Source organism: Xenopus tropicalis, chromosome 5 (genome assembly GCF_000004195.4).
Source record: "Xenopus tropicalis strain Nigerian chromosome 5, UCB_Xtro_10.0, whole genome shotgun sequence".
Classification (NCBI taxonomy): Eukaryota; Metazoa; Chordata; class Amphibia; order Anura; family Pipidae; genus Xenopus; species Xenopus tropicalis.
In genome coordinates, this window is record NC_030681.2 from 37,163,540 (window position 1) to 37,185,428 (window position 21,889).

The following is a 21,889-nucleotide window of genomic DNA, read 5'->3' on the forward strand; positions in this document are numbered from 1 at the left end:
GTTCTTTCCATTTTCTGAGCCAGGCCTGGTTAATCTGAGACAGTGCATAAACCACAGAGCATTATTCAGAGAGACCGATAGTACTATGATTATTTTCCCTTTTCCAGCGACACTGAAGCTTAAACAGTTTAGCAAAAAGAGACTCAGTCAAGTGAGAAATAGCACCTATCCTGTCATAAGGCTTTTGTTCCGCAATGTTCTGGAAAGTTTTTACATATATATATCTCTGAATGTCACAACATTAACTTTCATATAAAACAAACATTTCCAGCTTATTTTACCACCCCCACTGATGTTTGGCTAAACCATCATCATCATCACATAATCCCTGCTAATATACACTGCAGAGAATTAATACTACTACTCTACATGCATTAACACATTAACATACATATAAGGGCTCATTTATGCCTACAAACAGAGTTGTGGTGCCCTCGACTTCCCCGCAATCAGTTGTGTGTAAAATCCCTTTTATTAAAGGTACTTTCGTAAAAATGCGTCTTAACTCTTTTGTATTGTTGTGCTCAGAGTCGCTCAGTCCTTCCTGCCTTTCATTCCGAATTTAGTGCTGCTGCGCCTATTGACGCAGAGGAACCTTAAAGTTACCGCCACCTCCGGACCAGGCGGTTGCTCCAGAGTTCCCTCAGCGCCCTTCGTCAATTGGCGCAGCTAAAAGAGTAAGAAGCACACATCCCAAGCTGACACCAAAAGTGCATTGTGGGTAAAAACATGGTGATTGCGCTCAAAAATGCAATTTGCTCTCCGCACTTGCGGACATATATGCGTCCTATTGTAATGATACTACAGGGCATATTTACCACAGCTGATGCAACGAGCAAAGTGCAATTTCAAACACAATCATCAAGTTTGCTTCCCTCAACAGCTTCGGCAAAATGAACACAACTACAAGCACATTTTGTCCATCTGGCATAATTTCTGTTGTTTGGCATCTGCGCCCCATTCTTTAATGAACGTGATGTTATACGCAACTCACTACTGGGAAAAGCAAGTTGCCCACTGCGCTTGTGGGTGTAAATGAGCCCTAATGCCTGCTGCTGCAGTAATAATATTACAATGGCTTCTTTGGCTTTTACTGTTGTGGCTGCATATCTGTGGGCTCACTATGCAGACTGGTGGGTGGGGGTGTCGGATGGTGGGAATAGGTTCCTTTCACTCTGTTGTGATTCCTTTGATGTTTTTGTCGCTACCTATTCTATATCTGCTCACTTTAAATCTATCTTTGGCACCTCTTGGATTTGGAAGAATTGCTCCTTTATTCCTTTATTGGCACCACTGTAAATTTTCTATGTAAGCTTCTAATTACCCTTCAGCACTTTTGTAAGGCATTGTAACATGAATATGATGTTGCTGGTAAGGTGGAATAAGCACCCAGTAAAAGAGCAAAAAAATATAAATCAGCACTTGCTCCCACTACTGAAACAAGTCGATGATTTTTATAATATATCACAGGATTCTGTCAGTGCATTTATTTTCAGTTCTTATATCAATATTCCTGGTTTAACATACAGGGTTCCTGTATGTGACAGAATGTACAAAAGCTACATATTAAGTGATAATACATGAGTACCTTGCTCCCCTTCACTTTCCCCTCTCCTCAGAACACAACAATATGCTGAATGTGTTCCCCATTGACTCTTGGGATAACAACAGCTTTATTGGCCATGGTTACCCTGATCATTTGTATGCTAAAAAAGTAAAGTGGGGCACGGAACTCTGGGTCCTAGTAGGACAGCCCCAGTGCTTCTTGCTGTAGATTAGGGATAAATACAAGGGAACAGTAACACTTAGCCATAAGGGTGATCATCATCCTTATTTATTTATATTGTGCAATTATTCACAACAAACTAGGGTTAATGTTAAACAATAGTTTAACAAAGTGGTTACAGAATAGAAATACGATTGGAGAGCTCTGCTCATAAGTGTTTATGTTCCAATTTTCATATTAAACTCACTGATCTGGTGGAGACTAAAGGGTTTATTAATGTTCAAAATATTTTATGCGCAAATAATTATGAAATGATGGCTTACAAAAACTATTTAGTCAATCTAGAGTTTTTTGCATTTTTTTTTAGCTTTGTGACCCATTAAAAATGACAAAATGGAGGTTTTCTTTTTATGTAATGATTTTATTCAATCATGTTTTTTAAGAAAATGTAATAAACAAACATTTGTGTTTTTACAGCATTTGAAGTTATTCGAAGTAGAAAACAAAAAATAAAAATTTTGATAAATAACCCCCTAAATGTTGGATAATGAGGTGACCAAAAAACACCTGAACACCTAAGGCCTACATCATACACACAGTTAATTCTTACATTGAGTCTGTACCCCTGTTACACACAATAGTGCCTTTGTTTCCATCATCCCTTCCTGTCTTCATTATTAACCCTTCCGCCCCAACAGCAGCCATTCCCACTACTCCAGCCTCGGATAGTTCAGAGATACACAAGTTATACATCAGCTCCATTCACTGACTATATGTGAGCTCTCCGTGGCAATGATTTACTGGATCTGGAAAACTGTGTATAGCTAGCTATATAATTAATAGGGCAATATAAATAAGAATAAAGATAATAATTTAAAGATATCCCATGATAAAATCTCATCTGCGTCATTCCTTTGGTTATGACTACAAAGTGTTTGGCATTGCTTTAGCAACCCCCTCACATCTGTGTCACTGAGAATGGCACCGGTTCTGATGGAAACCTGCTACTGTGCTACATATGGCACACTCGTGAGCAGCCTTAAACCCAAACAAGGCTTTAAATTCTAATGACTTGAGATTCCGAAGGTGCAAACTTTACACCCTGTCGGACGTTTTTTCCACAATTTAAAAGCGGAGAGAATGATAAGTTAATTTCTTTTAATTAAGATCTCAGCCTGTTTTTTCTGATACATATATTTATTTTTTTGAGTTCAGGTACAGTAATGACGCAAATAAACACATATTTAGATTCTGACTTTTAGACTCTGCAGAGCTTGAATCTATTCATTTTGGGCGGCAGATGCTGAAATGGCCTGACAATAACCCTCGACCTGCCTAGCTATTGTTGAATGGTGTGCTGAATACCTGTCAGACCCAGAATACACCACTAACCACACAGACAAATAATAATTCAATATAAATTACTTTTTATATTTCTTCTTTATTTTTGTTTTGGGAATAATAAAGTGTCCAATACATTGTATCTTTGCTATTGTGTACAAAGGAACAAATACACGTAAGACATCTGCAATGTGGGTCTTGGGATGTCAAATTTCCAGATAAAGGGTCTCAAGACTAAGTGGGACATCTAAAGCTGAAATGGAAGAATTTTTGCTTCAATTGTGAGACAGGTCACATACAGGTATATGTTATGCAGAATGCACAGGACCTGTTTATTTCTGGATAAGGGATCATTCCATAATTTAGATTCATTTACCTTAGGTCTACAAAAAAATCATTTTAATCATTGTTTTGCCTCAAATAAGTATTCATTTTATCTTAGTTAAGATCAAGTACTGTTTTATTATTATAGAGAAAAAGGATTATAATTGAATCTATCGGAGATGACCTTTCCATAATTCAAAGCTTTCTGGATAATGGGTTTCCTGGTAAAGGATCCAATTCTTGTATTTAAAAACTTAAGAAGTCCATCAATGAAACAGCTTATAAAATATACCTTTCATAGACTCTGGTTTTCCAACTATTAGAGTTTCTTGGGTGCCATTAGTTCAGCCTGTTATTTACATCTTTCACAGTATAGAGAAAACCTTGTCAGGCTTATGGGGAAATGCACACAAATCTATTTCACAAACACACACACAGCTGCCATTAAAACATTATTGTTGCTGTTATTAGCAGGCTAAACAAATAATTTCCCAGTGGCCTCGACCTGCTCTGGATTTCCATGAACAAATCTCAGTTAAAGTCTTACTTAAGTACTCCATATGGGATCGTATTAGTTCCTTCCTCTGTTTACCTTACAAACCTACAAACAAAACATCCCAAAGGACAAGACTGCTCATCCAGTAATGTGACTATTTATACAGAATAGAATGCAAGGCCTTAACTATTACCATGGCAAAACCTGAAGTGTTATCTCTGAATAGAAGGAGACTGTTTATAGAAGTGATTACAAGGGATCCTTCCACTCACGTATGCCTTCCAAGGCAAAACACAGAAAGGCATACAGCTTGATAAGATACACTCTCTCTTCCATTACTGAGTTGGTAGGTGCCTTATTTGTGGGTGTCTGTCCAATACAAAACACAGGGATGATGCATGGTAAAAGAGTTTTATGATTAGGGCTATGGCTCAAGTGGCATATACTTGCAAATAGCAATATTACCTGTGCATATTGTATGTGATAGATGCCTATGCGGGGCGACCCATGGCACATCACTCTGATATCAGCAAGAAGAACATCCCAGGCAGCCAGCAGATGTTTTGATCATAATCCCTTCATGAGCCATTGCTCAAGTTCAAAATATATTTCAACATACAGTTTGAGGTATATTAGTGTGCCAGTTTGTTTCCTGTAACAAGTGGTACACCCATCCATCACTTCGGTTTAGAATATTTCTGCATATTCTGTTCCCACAAATGATAGCTCTCAGGATACAAAAGTGAGAGGCTGACAACAAATCCACACTTGCAATTTAATCCTCACACCATCCTGTGCTGTCATTGTATCTGTGGCTGTAAAACTCTGCAATTAGGCTTTAGCAAAAGCTATATATTCACCTAATGAGATAAGGCTCTGGACCTGCCTTCAAGCAATCCACTTATATCAGGCCTTTCTGACCCCTGTAAAGGGGGGAGCGTGGAAGACACACTGTAGGCCTTCTAATACAAAATGGCCCAGGGCAGTGCATCCAGAAGAAACACACTTGGTCCCCTGAAGTTTTTGTTTTTAGAAGACACCCATCCCTCTGAAGTCCAGAGTACAAATGCTCCTGAGGTCTGCTCTTCAGGGCAACTAAATTGAGTCCAATAAAGCTGTACTTCTTTTTAATAGAGATAAATGCTCTCTCAGCTGGTATGACACCTGGCTATTATTTAACTGCCACATCTATGATGCTTAATGACAGTTATATTAATGAAATAAAAACAAGACAACAGATATCAGAATGTGTCAGCATTGCCTATCTGGAAAAGTTGCACAATTGCAGACCAAGGCGCATTGTCATTTGGGGTGAGAATCCCAGCAACATTATCTTTGCCTAGGGTCAACAAATGTGTTAAAGCAGCTCTGTCAGCTGCACCTGATGTCGACAGCTTTAGTTTATAATATTTAAAGTGAAATGAATGCTCAATAAGGGTTCAGCTGCAAAAATATGACTTTTTCGCACAACAGGTGGGTGGAAAAATGAATAAGCAACACTGAAAGTACAGTTTGCTAAACTGATAGCAGCATGGCAAATACATACCCACGGGGGTTAGCCCCTAGGTTGTCTAACCCCTCAAAAAAGGGAGAAGTAAAGATCTGCAGAAGGGCATTATAGGGAAGCTAGACTCTAACCCCCAAGGCAGCAAAATTACTTAAATCACTTTGTAAAATTCTCAAAAAACGGCAAGTTTCTCAAAAATACATATGATTATAAAAAAAGCCATTAGTTTAAGCCAGACTCAGGAATATCAACTACAGCACTTTTTCAGGCTATCAGCCTCTGCCAGCTAAAGAACTCTGCAGAATATCTGAATGATGATAAAAAGGCCCAGTTTAAAAGAAACTCAACCACTTTTAGAATGTGCACATGGCTTCCATCTGCGTGCCCGGCGCTGCTCTGCCAGCTAGTGCTTCTGATGTCTACTCTGGGCTTCTGAGGAACAAAGGGATTTCAGATGTTCCTTGTGGGAAAGAAAATGTTTTCCTTTAAAAAACCCTATAGCCCTTAACTCGCACTTTCTACAGAGGCAGACAGGAGGAGACTTGTGAAACCTCTCTACTATGTAAACATCACTGCTGGCAGGGTTGTGTACTGAAACACAGAAACCTATTCAAATTTAGAAAAATATAGTTCCATGTAAGAATCTGTATGAGCCTAAGGCATTAAGGGACAGAAGAAATATACTGAGACACTGAACAATGGTGATGCTCAGAAGGCAAGGCCAAACATTAATTAAAAAAACTTTTTTTTGCATAATAAAACATAATGTAAATCAAAGCAACTTTGCAATATACATGGATTCAAAATCTGTAAAAATATGAAGCATGAAAGGAACAAGCACCTTTTACGAATTCACTCATTTTCAAGACATTTCTAATAGTTACCCACCGGATCTAAACCGTCCATAATACTGTCCCACAGATCCCCCTAGTTTTCCAAAGAAGTTGACCAAGAGCTTCATTAAAGATGCAAGATAATGCTGCTTCCCAGAACTATGAATGAAAGGTATAATGAGGAGGAACAGTTTTTGGAAAGCCTCACCCCTACCTCTAAAATCCTCTTCCACACTCAAATGAATGTAGTGCTATATCTGCTAAACAAAATAAGGGCAACAAAGAAAAGGTGCAGTACTAATTGCCACTTGTTTTACATAGCGAAATGTAGCCAGGAAACCCCCTGCTATATTTATATGCTGGAATAAGCTGTTGTTGATTTCATCTGGGAGGAAATAATAAAAATACTTTTTTTCCTGATCTAAAAACCCAAGCACATAAATGAAAGCTCTATTAGGATTAACTGCTGGCGTGAGTATGTAAGTGTCTCAGAGTGGCAGTTAATGGAAAGGGTAAATAAGGAAAGAGGAATGTTCTGCTTTGGAAGTTTCTTCATCCTGGATATATTCCAAGTCTCTCCAAGTCAGACAAATGTACAGCACCTGGCGCTCCTAGATCTGTCTCATTTTGTTGTTTTTCCTTAGTGAAAAAAAAATCTCCTATTGTGTGCATGTATCTGGATATGAAAGGGTAACTAAGGCGAAAATGAAAATTTCATATAAGCTTCTAAATATAATCCAATCAAAATTCTGCACTGTTTATGAAATGTTCAAGTTACTTTTCACTTTCCCTCTTTTATCATCTATCATGTTTTTAGCAGATGCTATATTAGAGCTCACTCAGATAACTGACTCCAGCACAAACAAAATCTAACAAAATAACTGACTCCAGTACAAAACCTGCATGTAGAGATCCAGTATTTCTGGTTATTTTAAAAGAGTGAGCTCTACTGCAAAAAGAGCAACTCCCCAAATGCAGGGGAGTTTCGTAGGTTAGCGTCGTCCGTGTGGCATCAGCCTAAATGTCTGTAGCTGTTTCTCTAATGGAATTGGTCACTTAGCCACAGTCTCTTATACAGCTGATAAGAATGATGGTTATGATGGTCAGAGTGAAACCCCCACAAAAAAAAAATCTAAGGTGGTGTGCTCTAAGCCAACTAGTGATTCACACAATGCCACTACATTTGTTATACTTGTAATACTTGATCTATTTGCCCATTATGCTAAATGACAAAGACATAATTCTCTAGCAGCCCCAGAGTAGAAGCGTAGCAGCAACAATACAGTGAAGGTCTACCCAACTCTATAGCCTACATGTATAACATTATTTTCAGTAACACCCTAGCAAGCCATGTTGAATTAGTCTTCTTTTTATATACATAGCCTTTACAACGTACTGTAGAGTTGGTGTTGCTTATGTTCTGCCAGATTCCTTTAAACCCTGCATTTAATTGCAAATAGTACAATTAGTATAACAGTACAAATAGTACAAAATGTACAAACAGTACAATAGTACAACTGTCAAGGAGACCAAAAGATGAAGTTCAGAAAGTGAAATGTTGTATAGTTATTGCCTGATATGGGATTTCAGCTGCTACACAGTGCCCCAACTTTTTGGAAATGGGGTTATATCAGCTACAGTTCCAGAGCCAAGTTCCATCCCTGGGAGTATAGGTTATTAACTAACAAAATTGGCTTTGCATTATTAACCGAACATTTCTAGCAGAAATCTATTCTCAATTCTGATCTTAGCCCCAGTGTAGCGACTGCAGCTCCGCAACTTAACAGTCAGCTCCAGCTCTTAGAGCTTTGTAAGCAATGATCTGGCCCTTTTTATTTTGGATTATATGAATAAATGTTGTTTCAGTAATAAAAATAAATAAGGGAAAAAGCTACCTGTTTTCAATTTTTCGGCTGCATTTTACAACAGTAAACAAGACTGGTTAAGCCCAGAATTAGACCGCAAAATTGCAGAATGTAATCACACAAACAGTGGGCAGAGACTGTGCCAATCTGAATTACTTTCTGTTGGTGAAATTAAAGCTTAACAGATTAAGGCTCATGCAAGATAGCCTTATGGAAGCACTAAGCAGCACAAGTAAATCTTAATCTCTCCAATAAAACATTCTACAGGGGTATTAAATTCATTTTTCATGGAATGCATCTAAAGACTCTTGCACTAGTAAAATATGAAACTATCTGGTAACCAAATTAGGACACATTTGCCCAATTTTAAAAACATGCAATCAAATGGCACATTCCTATTTAATTTATAGCATGTGATGGCAATGCTCAGTATTAGAATGAACTGAAATTGAGAGAAATATCTAATGGGGAGATGACCTACCTGCTACAGCTGTTACTAAACTGAAACAGCCACATGTTGCAGATCCCAGAATAACATAGAACACATCTGTGTTTTAAAGAATCAACTAGTAGTTTCCATTCAGCCAGTGATAGGGCACTGACATGCTCTAAATCTACCTATAAGCAACCTCCAGCAGGCTGCACGAATAAAGCTAATTTAGGATAATCAACATGCTCTGCTTGGTATGTTTCCTCCATAGGATTTGAGTGTGAATTAAGATTACACTTTGAAAAATATAAAATAAGGAAATAATATGACATCGTTAAGTAGTAGACAATTCCCACCGTTATCATACAGAGCGTTATGGAAAGCAGTATATATTTTAACCACTGGAACTTAACATTGTGGGAATGATTACTGTATACACTTGATTTTAACCTAGTTTTTCAGCACCCAAAATGTGCTGAAAAAGTCACCCTCGGCTTATACTCGAGTCGGGTGCCATGGGTCCCTCCAGACTAGCACCCTCTGTCTTTTGTGTGCAAATTAGGCCACCCGCAACCAGACCCTCCAGTGCCCTGGCATCTACCATCCTCACCTGTCCCATTCTGCACTAGACATTGCACTTTATATTCTATATAAACCATAGTTTTGAAGTATTTTAACTCTTTGTGTTTTAGCTTGGTTGCTGATTGACCTAAAGGGTAGTACTCTTAAGGTATCATTGTTGATACTATATTGTTTTTGTTGACCCTCTTCTCCACTTACAGAGCTAGTTTACTGTTTTTCTTTGAAATAAATATTTAAAAACATATACCCCACTGATGCCTCATTTAATGTAATTTTATTGGTATTTATTTTGATTATTGAAACTTAGCAGTAGCTGCTGCATTTCCCACCCTAGGCTTATACTCGAGTCAATACGTTTTTCCAGTTTTCTTAGGTACCTCGGCTTATACTCGAGTATATACTGTATCTCTGGATATTTTACCAGTCATTCCCGGTTAGGTATTAGCAAGGTTGCCAATCAGATATGCCCAGTCATGCAGCGGCTTTTGAACCACATGACAACACCCTTGAGAACTTGGCATAATTGGTAACAAATATACACTATCTCTGTTTCATCCATCTCTGACTTCCATTTCTATCTTGCTCCGGGCTTAGCACCATTGTAGTAAATGATGTTTCCTTGGTAGAATATTGCATGAAGCTGAGTGGTAAATACAAAACTAACTTCTATCTTTCAAAAGCAGTATTGTCTTTTAACAAGGGGCATTACTAGACGTTACTGAGTTCCTCAGGAAAATCCTTTTAGGGCACCAAAAACATTCTTAATTATGTACTGATGTTTCTCATGATTCAGGACCCCACTGAGCCAAACAGTCGTAGGGTATTTTTCCTTTATTTTACCTTACTCAACTGCTTTTATGTCTACTAATTTTTGCCATAAAGTCTATTTTCAAGGCCCCATTTCAGTTAGTGATTTTAGAAAAGTAACTTTTATATAACAAATGTAATTACTCCCTAGTTCTGCAAATGTTCCATCATTCTTACCTGTCCCATTCTTAAACTGAGCACACTGGGAAATGTAAGTTTACAAACATTCAAAAAGGTTTGGAACTCTTTTGGCAAACAATAGTCTTAACAACTCTCAGTCCCATTGGGATTCCACAGCTTCAGGCAATGTTACACTGGGATGTCATGGGGACCAGCAGAAAAGCTTAGACCACAGGCCCACGTTCCACATATATTTTTCCTCTTGGTATCTTAGTGGGGCCAGTCAAACACTGGCTTCAGCAGTATTCCTGGCATCCTGATGGGTTAGTCCAAGACTGGCTTTAGGGATTCAGAGTACTGGTGAAATTGGGAAAATTCTGCCCTTACTTATTCACATACAGCGTATAAGGTACTGAGAACTTCCCCAGAACTTCTAGGATTAAGATGTAACAAAGCAATTGCTGAAGGACATCTGATTCAGGCAATCACTAACTGCCAATTGTCTGACTGGTGTGTGGCAGAAAATCATACTACTTTCAAAATATCTTAAAGGAACAGTAACACCAAAAAATGAAAGTGTATAAAAATAATTAATATATTATGTACTATTGCCCTGCCCTGGTAAAAGTTGTGTGTTTGCTTCATAAACCCTACTACAGTTTATATAAATACCCTGCTGTGTAGTTATGGGGGCAGCCATTTAAATTGAAAAAAGGAGAAAAGGCACAGGTTACTAAGCAGATAACAGATAAGTAGCACATTCCCATTGTATTCTACACAGTTTATCTGTTATCTTCTTATGTAACCTGTGCCTTTTCTCCTTTTTTCAATTTAAATGGCTGCCCCCATGGCTGCACAGCAGCTATTTCTATTAACTACAGTAGTCTTTCTGAAGCAAACACACAACTTTTACCAGTGCAGGGCAACAGTACATTATATTTTAATTATTTTAAAACCTTTTTATTTTTTAGTGTTACTGTTCCTTTAATGCATTTTTTCCCTGTAAGGACAAATTTGGCACATGAATAATGTATCATATAGATTTATATTTCAACCCTTAGTACATATGGGCATACAGACCCCTAAATGACAGCGAGCAGCACTGATCACTGCATGTAAATACTCAATATTAATGTATTTTATGAAACTTTTTTTGTGTCATACAAATCACTGTGTAGAGCTGTTTTTTTCCTAAAGAAGTCATATAGAGCCAAACAGTAAAAGCACAAAAGTCTAGAGAGTCTAGATTAGGAAAGCAGACAGCTATAATTTATACAACAAAGCAAGAACAATCAGTAGCATGTATTTCATTCACACCAGCACTTATGTTCATTAAATGAAAACATATTAACCAGTGCCAGTAAATAAAAGCATCACTCCTACTTAAGGCTTCAGTTGTTTACTTGATAAAAAAAGATCCCTGCTGCGAATGTGATGTTGCACAACACTCTTTGCTTAATACAGTGTTGGGCAGACAATGCTTACATATACAATGCAAATGTATCAGGCAACAGGTTATAATTGTATTAACCCAGTCAGTCATGCTTCACTATGGATTATGTAGATCTGACACATGAAAAAGGTTTCAATGCATACACAATTCAATATTCTGCAACAGGAAATTCTAAAAGCAAAATGATTATGGGATACATTCATCAGAGAAGAGAAGTGTTTGCTAAACTGCTCTTGGCCACACTTGTTGGGCAGCTGGCATATTCATGGACAGGCTGTTTGATATGCATGGAACATATGCTAAAGGGTGCATATGCCCATTGTCATGTATTTATTTTGACAAATGCAGTTCGAGCACAGAAACTCAGTGTCTGTATTTGTACAGTCTTTTATGTTCCTTCAAGGTGAGTATACATGGGAGTATCACCATGTGGGGTGACAGCTGGAAGTGTTGTAGGGGAACCAGGGAATTTTATGTGGGGGCCTGGACAGCAGCACAAATTTTAAAGCCACTCCCAGGCAGGCAAAGTGATCCATTGGCTCCAGTAGAGCTTGCAAAGGACACTGAAGGCCTGGTCAATTCATCATATGGGGCACCAAAATTTCTGATGGCAGTCCTGACAACAGGAATAGAATATTATATTAAATAGTGTAGTCTGTTCTGCACCCTGGTATCTCCATATCTAACATACTAATGATCTGACAAGGCAAATTTTTTTTGGAGTTTTTCTCTCTTTTGAGCAAAATGTTGAACTTTTTCAGCCTGAGCTGCTATATGAGTATACAATACTTTAGATTCAAACCAAATCAAAAAGGCCCTGAGGGGCTGTTCTGTTGATAATTTATAAATTAAGAACACATATATATACAGTATATGTGTGTATATCAGGCACTGGAGGGGACTTGGCAGTGACACAAGCCTAGGAGGCCGCTAGCTGGGTGGCCATTAGAGAGACCCAATTCAATTAATTCACACCCTTGTTTTTTCTATACAGTTCTGAGATACAAAGTATAATATTAACAGCATTGATCTTACCTGTCCTGCAAACAGCCCACAGACTCCAATTATACAGAGGATATTGAAAACTGCTGAGCCAACAATAGTTCCAACACCCACGTCTCCCTTTGTGATAAATACCCCTGCAATACAGATTTGGAGATTTAAATTTCTTGCTTTCATTTCTTTTGAAAAAACATTTTATTGTCTAAAACGAAATACAAGAAACATACTATTTAATGCTGTTTCTCATTACTTTTTTACATGCAAAAATAATTAATTATAGAAAATTATACCAAATTGCGTTGTTGTAATACAAAATTAATAATGCTCATTTTGAGGAAAGACCTCTTTTTGTACCGCAACTTTTACATACACATTGTGCTCAATTTGTCACAGAACTGCCCTAGTAGGACACATTGCAGATGAAAAGTTAACCCCCAGTTTCTAAATCCCACCACTCCCCTCCATAAGTCCCTGTGGGCTGGAAGTATTTTGGCGATACCAGTTTAAAGGACAATGAAAGGTTAATATAAATTAAAAGTAAATCTAAAGGCATTCTTTTTAAGTACTTACTGCATATCTAAATTCCCAGATCCCTGCTTGCTTCTCTGAGATATGGTGCTGGCAGCCTACAGCAGTGTGAAGCCTACAGTGACATCACTGAAATCTCTCTCCCCTTCCTGTAGGTGCCAGAGGCAGCCTTCCTATTCTCTGAGCATGTGTGTAACTTGATCCTGTCTGCTGTTCTGAGCTACACATGCCCACCAGCCAATCAGATCTGGCAGAGGGGAGGGGGGGAGGGAATGAAACACATGTGCAGTATGAAGCAAGGAGGGAAAGGAAGGGAGAATACCTTTTTAGAGATGGCTGCCTGTTCTAGAAAATGTGAAGCAAGTGTGACTGAGTAAATATTAGATTAGGTGAGCCAAAAGTGTGGCGTTTTTACTAAACAATAGGAGGACTATTGGGCAGTATGCTTTTTAAATTTTGACTTGTATTCTCCTTTAAGGTCTTTGATGTCTTGAGCTAAATTTCTGGGAAAATGATGACTGGTACTTTGTAAAGCCACTAATACAAAATGTGTATTAGGGACATCAAACTTGCAGTCATTCACCTTGTCTAAATACCAAATCCCATCATCCTACAGCAGACAAAATGTGGGGGTTGGATTTCATGGAAGATGAAGACCAGCTAGATAAGCATCACACATGCATGACTGAACTGCAGTGATCTGACAGACTGGCTAGTGGCCTATCTTTCTGATTAGTGGGTGGAAGTGTAACTGGATGCCAACTCCGCTACTAAACAAGATGGTCGGTGTATAGTGCCAAAATGACAACTTCCCTTTGTTTGAGCTGAGCTCAGGAGAGGAGGTTAGGAGAAAAAAACTGAAGCAGACAGCTAAAGCTGAGTTTCTATGGAAACTAGCAATGCCATCTCTCCATTGGCTGCTAGACTGGAGGGTGTGTTTAGTAATCTGAGCTTAGAACAACTGAGCATGCCTACAAACCAGAAGTCACAGCAAATTCCCGAAGGATGGGGGGGGCCAAGTGAGTTACAGGAGGAGAAGGATGGGATGTTGCAGCCTTACTATTAACCTCTGGACAACGAGTGTGGCAGGTATTGAACTATTTTAAAGAGGCTGTTCACTGATTACATTTTTGTGTGTGGAGTTTACATGTCCTTTAAGGTTATCCAATCACTAACCTATGTAGGCACCCTGGAACCACCTTATCAGGTCAAGCAAGTAGATCACGTCATGTTTGACCAGCTCTACTCTGCCCCATTCTGGACTCCCCAGTGACCTCATGTATGTGCAGAATCTAGCCATAACCTTTTCCTACTATTCTGTATTAGCATTTATTGGCAAGCTGATCATTTTGGGGGCAAAACTTATAAACGTGATTGTAAAGTTTGATTAGAAACTGACCCAGCTGAGTAAAAAAACCTGGGTAACCAGATATAACCTACATCACATCATGAAAAAGGAACATCCCTCATAAGAAAGGAAAGAAAAGTTAGTGTGCCAAACCTTTTGTTGCAATACATGATCATGTAAAACAAATGCACCATTGTTTATCTACTAAAAAAGCAGGAACAGAATGTATGGAAACTTCCCATTCTCTGGGAACTTTAGTTCCTCCTCTCGGCTATGTTGAGGTGCATACCCCCATAACGAACTAATAATCCCTACATAGTGTACAGATTGCTATAGAGCTATACAGATAGTTATCTCTGCAGCAATTTGCTTAGCTCCAGTCATGGGAGTAATTATTGCAAGCTGGCCCAGGGAAATCAATTCCTTTTGGTATAACAGTGACTGTATAGCAGACTGCTGTAGCTTGAAGCAGGAATCCACATTGCAGCAGTTTCATTTTTTATAAACCATTAAAGTCACACCTTTGATTCACTTTTTCATAAAATGCTAAACACAATGAAACAGCTGTCAATGTAAAACTACAAAACTCAGAAAGAATGTTCCAGTGCGTATGGTACAAAGACTTGTGTGTGCTTTTAATCATGATCTGTACATAATTCAGTGCTCAGATAGCATACACAGTAATGCTCTCACAATGGCACCGTGTCTATTTGCAGGGGTAATGCTATTTTGGAACCGTGTTCCTGCACTCGTCGGTCCAGCTCTTTCTCCATGGAACAATGTTCATGGCTTTGTGACTAAGAAGAAATCGTTCCAATTAACAAGAGCATGGTATCAATTCAGTTTTTGGAACAGAGCTTTACAAAGTTGTTGGTGTGCATTTAACCCATTGAGTGTCAGTAGTACTCTTCTGTTGATTAACACAGGGGGACAGTACAACTGCGTGCGAGGCAGTGTTTCCTCTAATCTATTAATTTTATATTTTTTTTCAGCTGATATTTTGTCTGCAGCATTTTTTTCATAACATGCAAATAAATGTAACTGTATTATAATAATTAATAGCATGATAGACATACCCAGTTAAAATGGGTCAATGTCCACCTAAAAACCTTTTACCAACCGAAAGAGAAAGTAATTCTAATCAAAATAACAATATACATACGTTAAGCTTTTCCAATCTTTTTAAGGTTACTTTCACATAAAATTGCTATAGAAAGCAGTATCTATCCATATTTTCTGCACATCTGGTTCTGACTCCTGATACAATGTAGCAGAGGCTGATTTACAGGCTTGGAGGAAACTGACATCTGGTACAGTGAGTCAAAACCAGTTCAGAAAACAGAAATGAATAAATAACACATTGCTTTCAACTGCAATTCAATTTATGAAAAACTGTAATAACAATTAACATTTTTAATTAACATACAGTATATTTGAAAATTTGCTTAGAAATACATTTTTTACATTAAGCAAAAAAAGTTTTGGGGTGAAAGCCCCACCTTTAAAATATACTTTAAATTCCATTTACTATAAAGCATATTACTAAAACAAAGGTTTTGGGCAGGTAGTAGCTATGCCTAAGTAGTGTGCAATGCTGCTTTATAGTAAATATTCCTACCTTAGCACAATCCTGTTTGTATGTATGAAATACTTTTATAGAGGAAAAAGGAATCATGTACACCACTTTCGTCAAAACGTGCTCCTAGTAGTTTCTTATAGCTGTAGTGCTAGTCCTTCCTTCCTTCTGTTCTAAATTTAGTGCTGCCGCACCTATGGGCGCAGGGGAACCCTGCAGCTACTGCTACGAACAACTGTGGATCAGGCATTAGCTTCAGGGTTCCCTTCGCACCCTCATCAATAACCGCAGTTCAGTTGCGCTGAAATTACGCCAGACAGAATTTCCCATTTCTTTCTTATTCTCTTACCCAATTACTAGGATATGACAACTTCTCTCCCATTCTCCTACCCAATCTCCATAACTTATGACCTTCTTCTCCATTCCCTTACCTAATCTCCACGCTTCTTTCACATTTTCTTACCCAACTCAATATCCTCTCCAACATGTGCCCTATCCAATCCTTTAACCAGACAGCCCCTAGGACTGGACACTTATTTTAATGTTTATGCATGGAGCATTGATTTCCTTTGTTTTTGCAGTATTGCATGCAAAAATTATTGTATATACACACGCAACTGACTGTTAGCATGTGATCAAAGAGTCTTGAACACAATATACCAATGTGGACATTTAATTGCATGTATATTTGTAAATCATGTGCATGTTATGGCACTGCTGCTATAATCCAGGCATCCACAATAAGGCCGGAACTCAACATTAAAATGCAAACCTATTAGTTAAAGTAGTATTCTGATTTCAGTGCCTCACTACAGTTGAATTTTTTTAGGTTACATGAAAAATGTTTAAGGGGCAGTTCATGCCAAGGAGAAGAGAGGCAGAAAGAAGGTCGCTGCAGTAGAGAATGAAGGATCATACCATATGCATAGGAATAATAGTGCAAACTTTCCAGTCTCCCAGGAATCAAGATGGCATTGTTTTCTCCAGAGATGCTCTGAAGTACTACTGGTAGGCAATATTCATGTCTGTTAATTAGGTATTCAAGGCAAGAGGTTAGACAAATGACAGCCTCTGGGTAGGTTACATAGAGGAAATGAGAGCAGATGATGCATGTTGGCACCAATACAATGTTTTATTTCAGATATCATGGACTGAGTTGTTTGAATTCATTCTATGAAAGCATCATTACATGTAACATGTTAGTCAACCCTAATTCCAAATATATGGTGAGTTTAGTCACTCTGGAGATATAAGATATAAATTCTCCCTTAGAAAGTGAACATGGTCTCTTATGTACATGGGAAGTCGAAGTGGCACAGTGGCTCACTGGGTAGTATTGCCATGCATTGCTGGTGACCTGAGTTTGATTACAACCTGGGCACTCTCCTTGCAAAGGAAAATAAAACATTGAGCTTGCTTCAAAAGTTCTCTCGTTGACATTCCACTTATTAGACATCCTTGGAGGAACAGTTTTAGCTTTAAAACAAATACTGATCTTAATAAGCATAGATGCAAAATTGGGAATCAATCTCACCCTTCTTATCCCTTGACTTTGTGCAACCTCTATTCATCTCTCTCTTTGTGCATCTCTCTATGTTTGCCTTTGCATATCTCTTTTGGAATGTCTTTTCATCCATGTTCCTTTGTCTCTCTGCTGTATGCATTTGTATTTGTGTGTGCCATGCTATTTATGCATGCCTCAATTCATGTACAGTATTACTCAAGGAAAAAAGATTATATAAAGCACTGTTACTGATGATACACCTCCCCACTCCTCAAAGAAATGTAGGAGAGATCTTCCTATTAGCAGCCTGTCAGTGACAGCCTCTAAACCCTATGGAGGACACTAGTGTACAAGTGTACGTGTACAAGTTTCTATTGTTTGATTGGGTTTAGGACTTGCAGATCTACCATTACTGCAAGAATGGGTTTCAGGGCCCCTGTTTCATTAACTTAACTGCCCAAATGAAAGTGCCCAGTCAGTAAGCAGCTTTCAAAGCCTTTGATGCCTACAATGCAAGTGCAGTTTAATATTTTGTATGTTTACAACTTCCAGCTGTGTTTTCCCAAGAGACCACAAATGCTCAAATATGAACAGTGCATAGAATAATAAATGGCTGCTAAAAAGTGCAAGCTGCAATGAAGAAATGTTGTTTCTGTTTTATTGTCCTTGTAAGCATGCCAGCATGCACTTGAGTTTATTTCCCTGTAACACAATGCAGCAAACATTAGACTTCCTTACGGAGAGCATTTCTCTATCAAAGTTGGTAGAGCAAAAAAATTCTCAGCATGTTCAGAAGATATTGTACCCCGAGGATGTGTCCTATTCATAACATGGAGAACCACCCAGAATTCTACACATGCAGTACATGTGTGTGCAGAGCTACCATCTCACATCTACTAATTGAGTGCTCCAGGGATCATGACTTCAAATCCGAAATCCTGTTCTGGCTATTTAACAAGGTGCTTTGCAGCTGTCAGACATACATACACTGTTTCTCAAATGACTTTCTCACTTCTCTAAATGCTTCTATTTGCACAGACAGAAGACCCGGGCCATGCTGAGTGAGGAGGCTTGATACTGCACTTCAGCACAACTGTGACTTCAATTTGACCACTAAGCTGGATATTTCCAAATATGATAAAATAGAGGGGGAGATTTTTGCTCTTTGTTAGTAAATGAGAGCCAAAATGATTTTGAGGGGATTGAAACACTGTTGATCAACCACACTTTACTTAATTGTTAACGTCTTTGAAAAACTACAAATACTGCACAATACATAAGCATGTTAAAAAAGGGGCACATTGTGTACTTTTGTCCATTTTTGTCCTTTATACAAACAATTTGGTAAAGGGGAGTCACAGTAATTACATAAAACTTTTACCACAGGCTCAAGTGCAAGAGTTACTATCCCATGGGAGCACAAAGCAACCCTGTCTCGCCTGCTGCCATGCTGTCTGCCTGCTGCCTTGCTTTATATGACTGGTTTTCTAACAGGGTGAGGTTCTACACACCACGGACCCCCAGAGATTTGCTACATTAACTGTGCAGCTTATAGGGGTTTCCTTACAATATAGCTTCTAATATGCAACAGAGATTTTACATATCAGCCATGAAGCCTGTGTGTTTTATAGGTGCAAGGGATGAAGTAGCAACCCAAGGGGTGATCAAGTGGTAGAAACAACAAAATGTATCCAGGTTCCATTTAGACTGCTTGACTGGGGGTCCAACTATCTAGATAAATTTACCTAATGTAGGTAGAGAGAGTGCCATTTGGCAAATAACAGCATTTTTAATAGATTTCTGCGCCCACACCCATATATGATACATACAGTAACATTATTTATCATACCTATTACAGATGTAAAAAGCTCTGGGGCAGAACTGCCAGCAGCCATGAAAGTAGCTCCTGCCACATCTTCACTTAGCTGCAACCTCTGCAAAGAAAATAAGAAGATGAGACATCTACACACAAAGGATACGTCCAGCTTTAGCATTAGTTCTAGTTTTACAGCATTAAATTTTATTTCATAGACATGGAATGTGCCATGGTATGTACAGTATAATGGGAGCAACAGAAAGGGCAGAGAAAGATAATCCAACTAATTAGCTCTCCATAGGGCTATGACAGATAGGGTGCATTATTGCCCATAGGAAACCTTTTTTTTTCATGCAGGCCATTAAGCACCTAGAAATACTGCCCCTCAATATTCATTTGAATTACCAAATATAAAACACTTTACACACAGTGACCCTGGGTAACTGTGAATTCCTCTTGTGATGGATTTTTAATTTGGGACACAAGTGTTTCTCATGTAAACACTGTGGCGTCTGTAGCGCTCCAGCACTTGTGCCCAGGGTAAAGTAAACAACCCCAATAACATTATGAACAATCAAACTATTTAAGTAATACAGGTATAGGATCCCTTATCCGGAAACCCATTATCCAGAAAGCTCCGAATTACGGAAAGCCCGTCTCCCATAGACTCCATTTTAATCAAATAATTCAGAATTTTAAAACTGATTTCCTTTTTCTCTGTAATAATAAAACAGTACCTTGTAATTGATCTAAACTATGATATAAATAACCCTAATTGGATGCAAAACAATCCTATTAGGTTTAATTAATGTTTTATTGATTTTTTAGTAGACTTAAGGTATGGAGATCCAAATTACGGAAAGACCCCTTATCCGGCATACCCTTGGTCCCGAGCATTCTGGATAATGGGTCCAATACCTGTACTATAAAAAATATTCCAAATTCATTGAGCTTTCAAACAAATTAATTAAACAATGATTAAAGGTATCGATATAAGTGAGGATCTTTTAGCCTTTTACAGCCTTGATATTGATCATAGCTATTTCATAAACACACCCACAACAGCACATAGTCTTAGTCCTATTGTCCTTCAACAGTTTGCCCTGTATATGGAGTTATCAGTTAAATCAACACCACTTGCCAATAATTTATTGCTGCTAATAAGCGCCAATATACCAGTTTGTGTTATAATGACAGAATATGTTAAGGTTAAGACTGATACTACAGGCCTAACCTTTACCTGAAGATAATTAATATTTAACATACTATTTAACATATATTTAACAAAATAATCTCCTTAAATCCATATATCTAAACCTTTTCCCCTTAAGCAGAAGAATTATTTTATGTTGAATTCTCACAGTTCCTTGCTATTAATGTGCATTTGTGCAGCTGAAACTACCATTTATTACATTTGTTAAATGTGGATCTTTATGTAAGGGAACATTTGTTGTGATCAGTGTTACTCCAACACATAATAAACATAATGCCTAACAGGGGATTCATAAGTGTCCCAAGCCTTCATTTAATTTACCCTTAAATCTGCTTGGCCGGATGGATTTTTTATCCCATTACTCAGTCTTCCATTGCCAATTACCCAGCGACTGATGGGTACATAATTCCACTTAATGATCTATGGCAGGGGCTGGGGGCAGCACTACATCTGTACTGTGAGCATGGCCAGAGAGTGCTTACATAAAATGGTTCCATTTGTATCTACTGTATTAATGTCTCAAGGAGTCTAGAGAGGGTACAAAACATGTACTAAATGTGTCAGTTGCGTTATCTTCAGCTGTTAGCTGAACATGTAATGTGTAATATATGTATATACACTGTATAAATAACTGTCTATCTATCTATCTATCTATCTATCTATCTATCTATCATCTGTCTATCTATCTCTATCTACCGGTCTGCCTGTCTGTCTATCTACAGTGGTGTGAAAAACTATTTGCCCCCTTCCTGATTTCTTATTCTTTTGCATGTTTGTCACACAAAATGTTTCTGATCATCAAACACATTTAACTATTAGTCAAAGATAACACAAGTAAACACAAAATGCAGTTTTTAAATGAGGGTTTTTATTATTTAGGGAGAAAAAAAATCCAAACCTACATGGCCCTGTGTGAAAAAGTAATTGCCCCCTGAACCTAATAACTGGTTGGGCCACCCTTAGCAGCAATAACTGCAATCAAGCGTTTGCGATAACTTGCAACGAGTCTTTTACAGCGCTCTGGAGGAATTTTGGCCCACTCATCTTTGCAGAATTGTTGTAATTCAGCTTTATTTGAGGGTTTTCTAGCATGAACCGCCTTTTTAAGGTCATGCCACAACATCTCAATAGGATTCAGGTCAGGACTTTGACTAGGCCACTCCAAAGTCTTCATTTTGTTTTTCTTCAGCCATTCAGAGGTGGATTTGCTGGTGTGTTTTGGGTCATTGTCCTGCTGCAGCACCCAAGATCGCTTCAGCTTGAGTTGACAAACAGATGGCCGGACATTCTCCTTCAGGATTTTTTGGTAGACAGTAGAATTCATGGTTCCATCTATCACAGCAAGCCTTCCAGGTCCTGAAGCAGCAAAACAACCCCAGACCATCACACTACCACCACCATATTTTACTGTTGGTATG

The 21,889-nt window shown here is 38.3% G+C and overlaps 1 protein-coding gene across 2 annotated transcripts in view; it reads right to left on the reverse strand.

The window, feature by feature from the left end:
- Positions 1–21,889, reverse strand: part of slc24a3 (solute carrier family 24 (sodium/potassium/calcium exchanger), member 3) — a 189,418-nt gene that overhangs the window by 30,519 nt on the left and 137,010 nt on the right. For both annotated transcript variants that reach the window (XM_012963175.3, NM_001079388.1), the window contains 2 exon segments: positions 19,292–19,376; positions 12,520–12,623 (listed from right to left, as the gene is read on the reverse strand). In XM_012963175.3, coding sequence (XP_012818629.1) covers positions 12,520–12,623; positions 19,292–19,376 — 189 coding nt within the window.